At 43.3% G+C, this 15,756-nt stretch overlaps 1 protein-coding gene across 1 annotated transcript; it reads right to left on the reverse strand.

The window, feature by feature from the left end:
• Window positions 1-10,007: 10,007 nt before the first annotated feature.
• Window positions 10,008-15,367, reverse strand: SLN (sarcolipin). The gene is made up of 2 exons (XM_042906277.1): window positions 15,195-15,367; window positions 10,008-10,619 (listed from the first exon to the last, which is right to left on the reverse strand). Exon 2 carries the CDS (start codon window positions 10,547-10,549, stop codon window positions 10,454-10,456), a length of 96 nt encoding a protein of 31 aa, XP_042762211.1. The 5' UTR covers window positions 10,550-10,619; window positions 15,195-15,367; the 3' UTR covers window positions 10,008-10,453.
• Between the last annotated feature and the right edge of the window lie 389 nt (window positions 15,368-15,756).

The following is a 15,756-nucleotide window of genomic DNA, read 5'->3' on the forward strand; positions in this document are numbered from 1 at the left end:
TCCAATTATTTGGAGTTGCCCGTTGAAAAATGGTGGCCTCAACGTCAGGGCATCTGGCTTCTCGCTCCAGAATTGCAACTAACAAATCAGGAATTGTTGCTTAACTTTTTTAAGCATGCCCCCCCCCACCCCCCCCACCCCCGCTGTAAATTTCACTGTTGAACCAAGTATCTTTGAAATTCTCTCTAGCTGAAACATTCCAGAAATTTTACTGGAGGTCTGGTAGTAAAGAGATATTTACTCCCTAGGTTTAAAATTAGCCCCAAAATATTGTGGAAGAATCTCTCCTGACTTTCTGTTGCAGCTTGTGCCTAGATCACATGGGGTAGTTTAAGTACACTGGGTGCTGCCCAATGTGAAGCCTTCATTTGAAAGGCTTCTAATTTCTTTTTTCTTTTCTTTTTTTTTAGAAACTTTATTTTCCATCAACCTTATTTCCATTTTGTTTTCCTTTGTGGAAGAGCGACTGAAGACCACTCACTTTACAAAGAGTTCCAACAGCCTCAGGGGAGCTCCAGTCAAGCAAAATTTGCATAGATTTCTCTCTTCCCAGAAAATAGAAGACATTACAATGAAGGGCTATAACCAGTTGTAAGTAAAGTAGCGTAGTAACATATAACAATTCATATTTCAGGACTGAGTTCTTTTTGATTAGCCCCCGGATAGAAAAAGACCTCTGATACCTTTTTTCAAGGCCATCGTATCTAATATTTAGAAGAGCATTTGCCGGCTTTGAATTGCAAATAAAAAATAGTACTGATCAAAATGCATGCCTTGCTATCGGGTACCCCTGCACTCTTTTCTCCCATAAGAGATACTCCTTCATTCTCGTCTGCATAGATGAGTGGCCATGGGCTTTGTACAGCTAAGACTGAAGATGAGGCTTGCTTTGCCTTTTCACTGTAAATAGAAAATTGGGGGAATTTTTATTTGGGGGATTGACTTGCGGATGAAATACAGCCTCAGCCAACAGTCATCGTAACCATTATGGTATTAGAATAAGCATATTTGGGACACTGAAAATACCAGAAGAAGAGGGAAAAGAAAAGAGACACTTTCTGGCTCAGCAGCTAATCGTCAATATTAAATGTCAATGATATGATCTCCCCTAAGTGATATTCAAAGGGAACTAGTCCAAAACCGCCATTAAAGTGAGTGACATATGGTATAATGCATAATGTATCTCAGGTTGACAGTCTCTGCAATTGCACATGACTGTCTCTCATTTCCCAAATCGAGGTTTGACGGTATTATCACATGTGACAAAATCAAATCTTACAAGTTTAGTTTCCCGCTTATTGTTAGTCTGCAATCTGAATATGGCCCCAGTCATTCTGACGAGGTGAGGCTGGCAGTGGTGACTCACAAAAATGACCTTGCAGTATCACTCCACTCACAGAGAAACCCCAAGAGATTTTTTTTAAGTTTATCTATTTAGTGGGGCGCCTGGGTGGCTTAGTCGGTTCAGCGTCCGACTGCAGTTCAGGTCATGATCTTGCTGTTTGTGGGTTCAAGCCCCACGTCGGGCTCTGTGCTGACAGCTCAGAGCTTGGAGCCTGCTTTGAATTCTGTGCCTCCTTCTCTCTCTGCCCCTCCTTTGCTCATGCTCTTTCTCTCTCTCTCAAAAATTAACACATAAAAATTTATCAGTTTATTTATTTATTTGGGGGGTAGGGGTGGGGAAGGGCAGAGAGAGAGTCAACCCCAAGCAGGCTCTGCACCATCAATGCAGAGCACGATGTGGGGGCTTGAACCCACAAGCCATGACTTCATGACCTGAGCCGAAGTAGGACACTTAACTGACTGAGCCTCCCAGGCGCCCCTCAAAAGTGATTTTAAGACGCCACGAATGTCTTGTCTTTCTGGGTGAGATGGAAAGTTCGACAAGGAGGCAGCAAAAGACAGGGACAGCTTTCATGTTAGATGAGCAGATAAACACCATGAAACCTCTGAACACCTGAAAAGGTTGTATCGTGAAGACGAACCATCTTAGGACTTGGTGGGATGTGTGTGGTGGGTGGTAGATATCACTTTGCGTGACACTGTAGACCCAGCACGCATTGAAAATAGACTTTTTTCCCTCCACGGCCTTTTTGAGGCCGTGTCAGGGGAATATAAAGTGCATAAGTGGTTGGAAGAGAAGCAATTCACAGGTGGATCGAGGTCAGACTATATTGGCCGGAGCCTGTGAATGCTGCCACCTGACTTGGATCATGCCGTGCAGACCCTGAATGGAACAGCTGCTGCTGAGAAAACTCGTTTTCACTTTACCTACCCACGGACAGAGAAACAAATTTCTGCATTTTTGAAATCGGAGGTCTAGCTTTCTTCTGGTGTTCTATCCTTGGGTGCAACCTCACTGCCAGGAAGGCGACGATCAAATGGGGAACATAATTTGCAAAGATTTATTCATGTTTATGTCTCTAAAGCTATCAAAACTTGAGTGACAGTTCCAACGTTTTCTTTGAGAATGTATCAAAATAGAACTGTTGCGTACAAGCTAACACATTACATAACCTCAGGTTTAGAAATAGTAACTTTTTTTCTTTTTTTTTTTTTTGGAGAAATAGAGAGTGCAAGAGGGGGAGGGGGAGACGGGGAGAGAGAATCCCGAGCAGGCTCTTTGCTGTCAGCGTAGCAGGGGGTGGGGGCAAGGGGGGAGCTCCATCTCACGACCCTGAGATCAGGACCTGAGCCAAAATCAAGAGTCAGATGCTCAACCGTCTAGGCCACCCTGTCCCCAGAAATATTAACTTTCAAGTGGAGATGTGGATGGCATCTGAATCTGCAGGTACAAAGAGGCAAACACATTTGGGGGAGATTCTATAGATGCAGGAAAGGGCGGGGGAAGGGTGCAAGGAGAGCTTTCCATGGAAAAATGAGGAAGAATAAGAAGATAAATTTATAGTTCAGAGGGATGGGGGTAAGAATTCCTTGATCCCTCTGAGAAAGTGAAAATGTGAGAACTTGTGAGTCCAGCCAGCACCCAAATCCTTAATAGTCTTAGAGATGCAAATCCTGTGGCTTGGCATGTCAGCGCGTTGTCAGTTAGTGGTTCTCAAGCTTTAGTGAATATGAGAATCATCTAGGTAGCAGGTTTAAAATTTAGCAAATCAAGCTCCACTCTTGGAGACTCCATTTTAGATGCAGGGTCAGGGCAGGAATCCAGATATTGTCATTCAGATGGCCCCTTCATTTTGACAAATAGACTGTACTCTTTTGGAGTAAAGGAATCTGCAATTCTCCTATCCCTTTCCTCTGCTTTTAAAAAAATCCCAACTGGGGCGCCTGGGCGGCTCAGTCCATTAGGCGTCCAACTCTTGGTTTCAGCTCAGGTCATGATCTCGTGGATCACGGGACTGAGCCCCGCATTGGGCCCTGCGCTGACAGCTCATAGCCTGCTTGGGATTCTCTCTCTGCCCCACCCCCAATCACATGCTATCTCTCAAAATAACTGAATAAAGAAACATTTTTTAAAAATCCCGACTTTCACCAAGAGTGTCGTTTTCCCTCTTAGAAGAAATAGCCTTGGAATCGCAGCAGCATTACTCACCATAAATCCTTGATGCTTGATGCTTTTTTTAGGGCTACTATGTTCCAAACATTGTAAACACTTAGTCTATGTTATAATATTAACTACTGTTTATTGAGTATTTAGTAATTACCAGGCACTGTTAACTAATCAAACGCAGGATATCTAAATAATGACTAACCTTCCTACAAAGAAAATAGTATTCTCTATTTTTATAGCTAAGAAAATTGTGGCTCACAAAAGTTCAGTGACCTGTCTGAGGTCACATGTTAGTAAGCAAAATATAGTCTTTGAATCCAAAGACCGTCCTTTTTCCAGTGCTTTATTTTAGAATGAACTAATGAGTGGGAGATGAAAACATCTCCAACAAATTCCTGCAAGTGTGCATAAGTGGCTAATGCTGTAGACACAACTGTCATTTCTACTTAATCCCCAAAGATAACACTGACACACTGAAAATAGCTTTAATCAGCCATCAATATCCTTGTCCCTTCTTGTCTGCTGCTCAGCTGACTGACAAAGAAAAGATGATTCCGGGACTCTGTTCCTTGGGAGACAGAATTATGTACATTGTATACCCTGTGTGATGGAACTATAGGGCAGTTAAAGTATTTGCCTAGAGGCCTCTGATATATACTATCCTTTGACATTTTCAGCCCAAAGTAAGGGGATGTGCCTTCTGTCCTAGGATCACTTACCTGATAATGCAGAAGGGCAGCCCTGTGATTGGAAAGGGCTCTACCTGATCTGAGTTGGAAAGAACTGGCTTTGACTCTCAGCTCGAACTCTCATTAGCTCTGTCTTGGGGCTGGTCATCTGTTCTTTCTGAACCTTACTGTCCTTTCTGTCCGGTCTTCTCACTGTTAACATATAAGTAAAAATGAATACGTTGCCAGATAGAAGAGAATTTAAAAAGCTTCTAACATACCGTAGGTGTGTAATGAGTTTTGTTTAACTATACTGTTTATAAATGAAGTTTAACCCTAACTTTTTATACGGCTTGAAAGATTGAAATTTCTCCAGTATCACCCTGCTTGTAGATGAACTCAAATATGTGCTCAACACATTGGGCTTTGCTGAGTCATTCGTACACGCTGTCAAACTGTTCAGGGTGGTGATAGAGATATAGATCAAAAGAAGCGAGCACGATGAATATTTCATAAAGAAGCAAACTGCCTTTGGAAAAGCTGTTTCTACTGCCTAAAATCTAAAAGAAGTTTGCTTTGCTCATTACCGTTAATAGAACCTTTAGACTACAGACTTCAGGCCCCCTCTTTTCTTACCCTGTGGTAAGCACAGATCATGTACCTAATCATTGAAACGGGTACGTGTCTCGTCCCTGGATTTTCATATCTAGCCAAGCATTTCTTGATGTGTTCAACAGATACCTAATGATGATAGTGGACCAGCTAGGAACTAAAATGTAGCTTTGAAATGAGACCCTCCGGTCGGGGGAGACCCTCGGGGACTAAAAAGTAACCTGAGAGAGACAAACAACAAACCATACAATGTAATAAGTGCTAATAGCCCTTTAGGCGTGAGGCTCACAGAAGGGAATTATCTCGGGATAACCTCCAAGAGGTAATTAACACCTAATGGCCTTCTTAACAATGACGTAGCCAGGAAAGGGAAGAGAGGAATGTTCAGACAAAGGGAATAGGTGTGCAAGATCACAGCAGTGTAAGACAGCATGGCATACTGGAAAACTGCGAATAGTAAGAAATGTGGGGAAGTGAGAGGAGGAGCGCAGCACGTTGGACAGGTAAACAGAAGCTACAGGTAGACAGAGATCAGCAAAGAAAAGTCTTCTGTGTCAAGACTTTTTAAAAATTTTTTTAAATGTTTATTTTATTTTTGAGAGAGAGACACAGAGCGTGATTGGGTGAGGGGCAGACAGAGGGAGACACAGAATCGGAAGCAGGCTCCGGGCTCAGAGCTGTCAGCACAGAGCCCGACGCGGGGCTTGAACCCACGAGCTGTGAGATCGTGACCTGAGCCAAAGTTGGCATTCAACCAACTGGGCGGCCACCCAGGTGCCCCTTTTAAAAGACATTCTAAAAGCAAGAAAATGATAAAACATGTCCTGGAGAATGATAGGTAGTGTATTTGGAGGAAAGAGGCACAGAACCAGTTTAGTTTATTTGGTCCCTAACTCCTGGGGGCATTCATCCCTAACTGTAGGCACTCAGGACAGGATTCTGGGTAGTGGGGTCTCCAGGAGGTAACACACGCCCGTGGCTTGCTGAAGAAGGCTCTGGGATCCCATACGGGAATGAAACGGATCGTGCGCCCAAATGGCTGTGGGCACGTGGGAATGGCAGAAAGAAGTGTGTCCCCGGGGGAGTTGAAGGGACAGCTAAGCAAAAACAAACAAACAACAATCATAAAGGTCATCAATCCCCTTAACCATGAGCTAAAATGAAAGTGAGAGGTGTCACATGAGACCAAGCCGTCCCAATACAGTTTGACAAGTGTTTCTCCACTATACCTGATGGTCAATCAGAAATGAATGGATGGAGGTTGGAACTTTGAAAATATCTAATGATGTGGAAGGATACTACCCCAAGGGACAGGCCTGCGGAAAAAGAGATGGCTTTTTTTTTTTTCTACGAATCTTGCTCTTTTGATTCTAAACAAATAGGAAGAGGCAGAAGTTGGGTGAAAATAAAACTACAAATCCAACCTTTACCTTCTCATAGGAGACTGCCTTCTACACAAGGATTTCCCCAGTTTGTTATCCGGTGAGAGAACAAAGCTCGTGGTTTAGCAAACCTGCAATGGAGGCTGTCCCCTTGACATGCCTTCTGGAATGACTGAAAGCCCAAAATTAAAAGACAACCATGACAGCACTGCCATTTTATGACCATCTTCACACATCTGGGTCAATGGAGCAAAGATGGAAATGTGATTGGAAAAGCTGATCAGGTTGGAGTATCTTGGGGCTCTTTTCTTAGAACCGTGGCTTGGGACATGAATTATATGGATAATTTCTTTTGCCTATAAAGCCAACTTCCTAGGGAGAGGAGCTGGCAAATACTGTGTTGGAACTGCCAACAACTGATAAAAGCATGTGTGTTTCCTCAGTGTAAGGAAATCGTTAGGGGGCACCAGGGGGCTCCGTTGGATAAGTGTCTGGCTCTTCATTTTGGCTCAGGTTGTGATCTCCCAGTTCGTGGGACTGAGCCCCATGTCGGGCTCTGCACTGACAGCACGGAGCCTGCTTGGGATTCTCTCTCCCTCCCCTGCTTGCACTCTCTCTCTCTCCCTCTCAAAATAAATAAACTTAAAAAAAATTGTTAGACAAAAAGATGTCCAATTTAGTAGCGAGTGTAAGGAAGACTGGAAGAAGAGCCTAAGCCAGCACCTCAAGATTCTTTTTAAAATTCACACGGGTGGTTGGCACTATCATGTGAAAAGTTCAACTTTAAGAGGTGCTTGAAGTGGCAGCCTGGGTCCCACGGCAAGAAGAGACCCCCCCATCCATCAGAGAGCTGCTCCGAGGGTGAGACGGGAACGAGGGAGAACCCACCTCACCACTATGGCCAGGTGTTCTGAGGCCCCAAGTCGAAGCGCGGGCACGGGCCAGACAATTATCGGTGGCGGGAGGCCTCTTCCAGGGAATGAGGTTGTGTGACAGTGAGGGCAGCCAGAGATGGTCCAACTTGGAAGCCAGATGCAGTCAGAGCCTTGAGCTCTGCCCTTACGTGGTATAACTTCTGCCAGTGGTTGGGGACATACTTTACGCTTCAGTTTCCTGGAATTGCCATGCTGTCTGGCCTTTGAGACTCTATTCATGCCGTTCCCTCCGCCTGAAATCTCTTGCGACAACACCCACCCTAAGCTTCTCTTGTAAAAGAATTTATTATGCCATTGTAACCCCCCTTTCTTATATCTCCAACTAAATTAAATGCTCCTTGAGACGGGAGCTTACCTGACTTATTAGCCATTTTATCCCAAGTGTCTAGTATGATGTTCAACATATCGTCGGTTCACATAGGTGCTTGTTGAATGAATGAGCTAAAGAGAAGGAAGCTAGGGTTGGCTCAAGCCCATCAGCTGGAACTTTAGTTAACGAGTAGGATTCAATGTTGTGGTTCCAGAGAACTAGAATCTTATTTGAGTGGGTGGGGCCAACACTGAGGTAGGACTGTGATGGTTCGGGGTACCTGAGGTCTAGGGGAAAGTTATACGTGAAAGGAGACTTACAAGTCAGACTGGAATTTTTAGCCAAAATGACTGGGACCACTGAACAGGGAGGAAATTAGACATATTCGCTAATGGATGTCCTAGCCCTGCAAAGGTGATCCATAATGTGGTCTGCAAATGGGTCCTATCGGTACATCCAGTCACAGCAAGTTAGGAAAAGAGGAGCAGGAGAAAGCCAGGCGAGGGTTGACAAGCAGAGAAATTGCAGCTGGTACCTTTATCTAATTAGCCTGGGGTTTTAGGACGCTAAAGAATGTGAGGGTAAAAACTTAGAATCAAATGGTTGGGAGATCTATAATGAAGCATGATTTGTTTGTAGTCCCAACAGAGATGGAGAGGATCCTTGTCACCCTAGCTTCACCACGTACATCTGCGATCCTCAGCTCCCACGATGTCTACACAGCACAATGTATGGAAAGTGCCCAGAACAGAGCTTCATATACAGCGGACTCAAGAAATGGCACCTGTTGTGAATGTTGGCGCCAGTACTGACTTAGGTGAAGGGATCGTTGTCACTCATTTTGCCCATTCCCCTCTCCACCAGCATGCACACAGCTTCTCAAACACATACACAAACAGCAGTAGATTCTTCGAGGTCTTCTTAGAGTAAGGGAAAGACTAATAACCTTCCACCAAGAGCCCCAAAGCCACATGTCTATGAGGAGACGCGCTGCACACTAAATCATTAACAACTGCACATCCAGATGTGTAGTATGACTCTGACCTTAGGAACGGGACGTTGACGACCATACGCTGCTATTTCTCAACTTTTGCTGGGAACTCCTCAAAATAACAATTTTTCCCTTCACTCTATCTGGTTCTTAGTCAGTTGCACATGAGAATCACCTGAAATCCTCCCGAAAAAGAATAATGCTCAAGTTCCCCCCCAGACCGATTAGGTTAGAAATTCCCAGGAAGAGGATTCAAGCTTGGGTGGTTTTCTAAAGGTCCCAGGTGATTCTAACGTGCTAATTCATGTGTAGACCCTGGACCATAGCACCAGCATCAACTAGAGGTTTGTTTAAAATGCAGAATCGCAGGTCCAGTCCAGACTGAATCAGAATCAGAAGGAATCAGAATCATCATTCCCAGTGATTCATCATCACATCAAAGTTTGAGAGGTATTAGTGGGGATCAGGGGCTCCCAACTCTGGCTACATACTCTAATCATCTAGAGGAATTTTGGAAAAGGCAGATGCTTGGGCTCCACTCTCTTGAGATTTTTTAAAAATTTATTTATTTATTCTTGAGAGACACAGAGAGAGAGTGCACACCAGGGAGGGGTAGAGAGAGGGAGAGGGAGACTCCCAAGCAGGCTCGGCACTGTCAGCTCAGAGCCCGATGTGGGGCTCGAACTCACGAACAGTGAGATCATGACCTGAGCCGAAATCCGGAGTTGGACGCTTAACCACTGAGCCACCCAGGCGCCCCAATCCTCTGAGACTTTGATTTAATTGGTCTGAAGAGGACCTTGCATAAATATTTTGAAAAATCTCCCCTGAGTACATAAACCGTGCGGCCAGGGCGGAGGACCACAATGCCAGGCAGGTGTTGCCTCAGAGATGGGCTGAATTCTCGGCCAGGAGCGCCTTCATGAGGGAGCTGTGAGACACAAGGTTCATCAACATTCCTTTTCTCCATGGTCACCTCGGAATTGGCCAAAGAACAAATGTGGTCTCTCTAGGATGGGGCTTTCTAGCAACATGTTTAAAAAATGTCTATTTCATAAACACATATGTAAATTTGCATTTTCAATTTTTCTCCTGGTTACAGCTGCAGTTTATGAATGACTAGCTCTATGTGCATAATGACAATAAGCGAACTGGAGTTTGCTTCTCTTAGATACTTGCTTCATGTTCTAGTTTTACTCAGTGGCAAATAACTTTCCTTATATTAAAACAAACAAGGGGATTTACAGGGTACAATATATATTGTTTGTGAATTTTAAAGGTAAAGCACAAGACTTCAAAGAAATTCTGTGCTTTAAGTGGACACTTCAGGCCATGCCCCAGACCTCTGAGTGGAATTTAATCTCCCTCTGCCCTTGGGACTAGTTTAGAGAGAAAGTTGGAGAAACACCGAATCAACAGAATTCTCTGAAATGTGACAAATCCTAATTGACTTGGTTCCCAATCCTCAGCAGTTCGAGCATCTGGGTTTATCTCATATGCTAGAGATACTGTAACACGTGTCACTTCGATCCCAGCCAAGGGTCAAATGCAGCATCACAAATAGAAGCTAAAATAAATTCCCAAAGTCCTTTTGCGGTTGAGTTAACTTTATTCACATGATAGCTATAGGGGTTGACAACGACTTCCTCTAACATTTCTTTCTTCTGGTGAGTTGATTTAGAGTTTGGTTGCAGACAGTGTGGGTTGAAGGGATGTGTGGGTAAGACAGATCAGGGGCTTGTTACAATTCTACATCATCATGAATCATTTAATTTTAACCTTGTGGCTTGTCTAACACATCTGCAGGAAGAGTTGAGGAGTAAATCTAATGCTCACTGGCAAATACTTAGCAGCCCTTGAGAACAGCATCTTTAGAGTACCCACAATTGATCCTAACACTGGAGGCACCTTGGATATCGTGAGGGCGGGTCAGAAGTGCCTTGGGGTGCCAAGAGAGGCATCCCATGACAGCAATGGGAGCTCAGGGCATATGGCAGGCAGCTCTGGAGAGATGCAGTCAATCCCAGGAGCGTGACATGGCTTCTCAGTACTGATAGGACCTCACAAGGAGCCACATGAGAATAACGGTAATGAGGACAATAGTGAAGTTGAGGAACAGCTCTCGAGTGGATATCCCCATCCTGAGTTGGCTCGGTGAGAACTGAAGGCAGACTCCTGAGGGCGCACCACAGACGTCCTGCTTGCCTCACCTAATGGAAAGTTACACAGAGAACATGGAAGATTAATGAGCATGCTTTCCTCACTGTGGAAGAGGAGAGTGTTAGGGGCCGAACTGTGTCCCCAACAAAATTCCTGTGTTGGAATCCTGACACCCAGTACCGCAGTGTGGGACTGTATTTGGAGACAGGGCCCTTCAAAAGGTACTTCAGTTTAAAGGAGGCCATCAAGATGGGCCTTAACCCATTATGACTGGTGTTCTTCTGAGAAAAGGACATGTGGACACAGACATGTACAAATGAAGGCCATGTGAAGGCAGGGAAGGCAGCCGCCTAGCAGCCAAGGAGAGAGGCCTCAGAAGAGATCAACCCTGCCAAAACCTTCATCTTAGGTTTCTAGCCTCCAGCCTATCTTTGGACTAGAGCCACATTTCTTCCTGGCTCTCCAGCCGGCTGACCTCCCCTGCAGACTTTGGACTTGTTGGCCTCCATAATCACATAAGCCAATTTCATCTATATATCTATCTATATCCATCTCAATATCAACATCTTGATGTAGGTCCTACACACACATACATACACACACATGCACACACACACACACACACACACACACACACACACCCTATTGCTTCTATTTCTCTGAAGAACCCTGACTAATAAAGAGAACCTGGTTTTGCTACCTAATGTCAAAAAATCCAACAAAGTCCTGATTGTTTTTTCCTGTGATGAACGTACAGATGCTTTGGATAAAACCCAAAATATTCTATCTTCTCTCTTTAATATGTGTGTGTGTGTGTGTGTGTGTGTGTGTGTGTGTGTGTGTGTATGTGCGCGCGCTTGCTTTTCTTAGAATACCAACAAGCCAGGTCACCGAAACAAAATAAAACCCCCAAAGTGGTATGGTTTAGTATCTGTTCTTGCACTGAATTGCATATAGAAGTAGGATGCCATAATCTCTCGAGTTTCAGGCCACCACAGGTCTTCGCCTAACCCTGTGAAAGCATATGAAGCATTTGCAGCAGCTGCGTGGCCTCTTGCAAGCCCTACGTTGGGCATAGAGCCCACTGGGGTCAACCAGAAGTCCCTCGCATAGCAGGCACTCAGTCGAAAGAGCAAGTGTTAACCTCATGGGTACTTCTATTTCAAAAAGGGCTTGTGCCAGCTATTTTTAGTCAAGTGCAGGATGTGCCTATATTGTAAACACTTAAAAGAGCAGGGATGGTATCTTTATAGCTTGTAAGATAGTACATGCGGGAAATCAAACTTTGAGAACTCACGCAATGTAGTCAATCAGATTATTACCTTCACGAGGGGGGCATAATTGGCACTTTGTGCAAACCAAATGAGATTAAAGACTAAAGATAAAATTCTAGATATCTAGATACTAAAATTTTTGATACTCCAAAGGGAAAACGTTTAAGGGGAAGGAGTGTTTTGTTTATTTGTTAAGGGTGGGAGTTCGGGGAGTAGGAAGGGTTGTTAGTAAGTTTTTTTTTTTTTTTTTGGGTTGTTAGTAAGTTTTGACCCTCAATGGCACTCTTAACTATCTAACCAGAGTGAATTACGATTTCTAATTACTGTGTTTATTGTATTATTAATGGACCAAATTATTAACTATACAAACGAACTAAATAATCATTCTTCATAGTATGTAATAGTTAGTATAATTAACATACAAGTTCAAATCAGCTGGAGACAGCCAGTGGATTGTTCAATCTTGCTTTAAAAAAATGGCTGATAAACACTGGTTTTTGTATCATTTTCCTTTTAATTCTTACCCATCTTTTGGCCCTCCACATGAAGAACACAGTAAATTGTCAATGAAACTCTTTACACAGATTTGCTTGAAGGAGAAAGTAAAATGAAGAAAATGAATGGATAACAGAAGTAGAGAGAAGGTGTTAGAATATACACAAGACCATACAGGAACGGGAAGGTGATAAGTCCAGGCAGGAAGCCAGGAGGCAAAGGAAAGAGAATCATAGGCACACTCTTCTCTATGAATTTTTTAAAAGGTTTTTCGGGTTTTTTTTTTTTTTTTTTTTTTTTTTGAGAGAGAGAGAGAGAGAAAGAGAGGCAGCGAGAGACAGAGACAGAGTGCTAGTGGGGGAGGGGCAGAAAGAAAGGCGGGGATACAAAATCCAGAGCAGGCTCCAGGCAACGCAGGACTCAAACTCACGAGCCTAGCAGTGAGATCAAGACCTGAGCTGAAGTCGGACGCTTAACCGACTGAGCCACCCACGTGCCCCTCTATGAATTTTTAAATAAAATTAAATCCTGGTATGAATACTAATTTGGGCACATGTTGAAGAAATACAGAGATATGCAAAAAGAGAAAGACAGAGACTCTATTTATAATGATCAACCCGATTCAGTGAGGGCAAAATCACTGTCCCACCAAATGTGCTTAGTAGATTAACCTCTTAAAAGAAGGGATTCACGGTCATTTGCCACTACGTGGATGGAACTGGAGGGTATTATGCTAAGTGAAATTAGTCAGAGAAAGACAAATATCACATGACTTCACTCATATGAGGACTTTAAGACACAGAACAGGTGAACACAAGGGAAGGGAAGCAAAAATAATATAAAACCAGGGAGGGGGACAAAATATAAGAGACTCTTATATATGGAGAACAAACAGAGGGTCGCTGGAGAGGTTGTGGGAGGGGAGATGGGCTAAATGGGTAAGGGGCACTAAGGAGTCTACCCCTGAAATCATTGTTGCACTAAATGCTAACTAACTTGGATGTAAATTTTTAAAATTAATTAGTTAATTAATTTTTAAAAAAGAACACTTAAAAAATAAAATTAAAAGAAAAGAAAAGAAAGGATTCATGGAGACTGGCCCAAGAGCAACATACTCAGAACATATTATTGAAAGCTGGCCACAGCTCTGTTGGTGTGACCTTCACAACTCTGTGACCTTTACCACTCACGCAAACATCACCACGATTTTTACGTGTCCCACTATTCCAGCTGAGAAACTGACTTTGAGAGAGAAGTTAGGTTGTTTGTGCAATGACACACAGCAAGGTAGAGGCCAAACTAGAACTGCCAGGCTGCTGGTAGTTGTTAGAATGTGGTTACTACACAGGAGTGATACAAGAAGGGGTTATGACTGCAGTTAACTGCCCTGACTACGCCAAGTTTGCGTACATCTTCAACGCTTTGGGAAAACGGTTTGACATTTTTTTTATTAAGGCTGATAATGCTAATTCTCTATTCTCCAGCCATTTCACTTCTACTCTAGAAACTCCACGTATACACCAGGATACACAGCCAAGAATATTCACAGCAACATTTTCGTAATATCCCCAAGCTGGAAAAAACTCAGGTGTTCATCAACAGCAGAAAAGATGGTGAATTGGGCTATTTTCATACATTTGAGTGCTCAATAAGATATGTGGATCTCACAAATATAACCCTTGGGCCAAAGAAGAATTTACAAAAGAAACTTAGAATACGACTCCGTTAATACAAAACCCAAAACAAGGAATGTAATCCTATCGTTTAAGAATGTTGAGGGGTGCCTGGCTGGCTCAGTCGGTTAAGTGTCCGACTTCGGCTCAGGTCACGATCTCATGGTTTGTGAGTTCGAGCCCCACGTCAGGCTCCGTGCTGACAGCTCGGAGCCTGGAGCCTGCTTCGGATTCTGTCTCCTTTTCTCTGCCCCTCCCCTGCTCACACTCTGTCTCTCTGTCTCTCAATAATAAATAAACGTTAAAAAAAAAAACTGCTTTAAAAAAAAAGAATGTTGAGATCGATGGTAAAATTATAAAGAAAAGCATGAACAAGATGATCTCAGCAATCAAGGTGGTGATTACCTATGGTAGAGGGCATAAGGGAGAGATGATCAGGAATGGATTTCTGGGGTGTCAGCAATGATCTCTTTCTTGACCTGGGTGACAGTATATAGGTGTCGCTTTATAATTATTGTTCAAATTATGCTTAATGATTCTTTACATTTTTTTCTCAGTAGTCTCTGAATTGATGGGCCACCTCGTATACTTCTTTATTTCCTACAGTTTACCTCTTACTATTTTTTGCACTTTGATGGTGAACTTAAGTATTTGTATTTAAATGAATAAAGCACAAAGAGTTAAGCCGAGAATTTCTAATGAACCCAATTTAATCAACACATATGTTAACAGTAAGAAGCACACTTGACTTTCACACACATTTATACCAAAGTTAGGCAGAAATTGAGATTAGCAACCTTCCATTTTTCTGCTGTTACCCACAAAGACAATTTTGGCCTCGTAAGTCTTCCTAGGAGTCAAGATCGCACCATATGATCCAAAGTGATTGCCATATGGGTGAAATAAAAACCAGAAAAGCTCTGAATAAACTGACACTGACTTTCTTTGAATGGAGGCTTTGAGAATTAGAAAGGGAGAAAACACATACCAGGAGAGGGAAAAAAAGGAAAGCAAGGATAAATAATACTTTCTACATCTTAAAAAATACTATGTCTAATAGGTATTGCCTGTTTCATTAAGAAATGTAAACATGCCTCTGTGCTTCTCATTTGCAACTTGTACACACACACACACACACACACACACACACACACTATGCTAAGTATAAAAATCCTGCTGTCACCTGAGGAGGGTCAAGGACACAAGTGGCTGGGATAGGCTTCTTCTCTTTCTCCAACTTGGGCTCCAACTCCCGCTCGTCTCCCAGGCTCTCTGGAGTCCCGGACTCTGGGCAGGACCTAATGTAGTCTGAGGGAGGTGGCAAGCACTGTGATGTCACTGATGAAACATCTCAGAGGAACAACCTTCAAAGGTTTGAGGCTATTTGTGTTTAGGGGGAATACAGAAATATGTTGACTAAGACTCTATTCCTTTGGCTGCCGATTTGTATTACCCACCCACACCCCCGCCCCCCGCCCAGGGACTTAAAGTCCTCTCTTCCAGTTGACTTTAGGTGCAATCGATGTGGATTTTTAATTCATCTTTTGGATCTTCATGAGTATCTCTAACATGTGTTTGAAACCTAATAAACCAAGAGTAATAGACTGATATTAACAGATGGGTGCCGAAATTGGTCGCTCCTCTTACGCAGCATGTGAGGGTGCCAAAATATGACTTCTCTTTACCACCCCCATCCTTAACTATTAGAAATGCGAAGACTTTTCTGTCTTGCACACGCACATCCC

This window comes from Panthera leo, chromosome D1, assembly GCF_018350215.1.
Source record: "Panthera leo isolate Ple1 chromosome D1, P.leo_Ple1_pat1.1, whole genome shotgun sequence".
Taxonomy (NCBI): Eukaryota; Metazoa; Chordata; class Mammalia; order Carnivora; family Felidae; genus Panthera; species Panthera leo.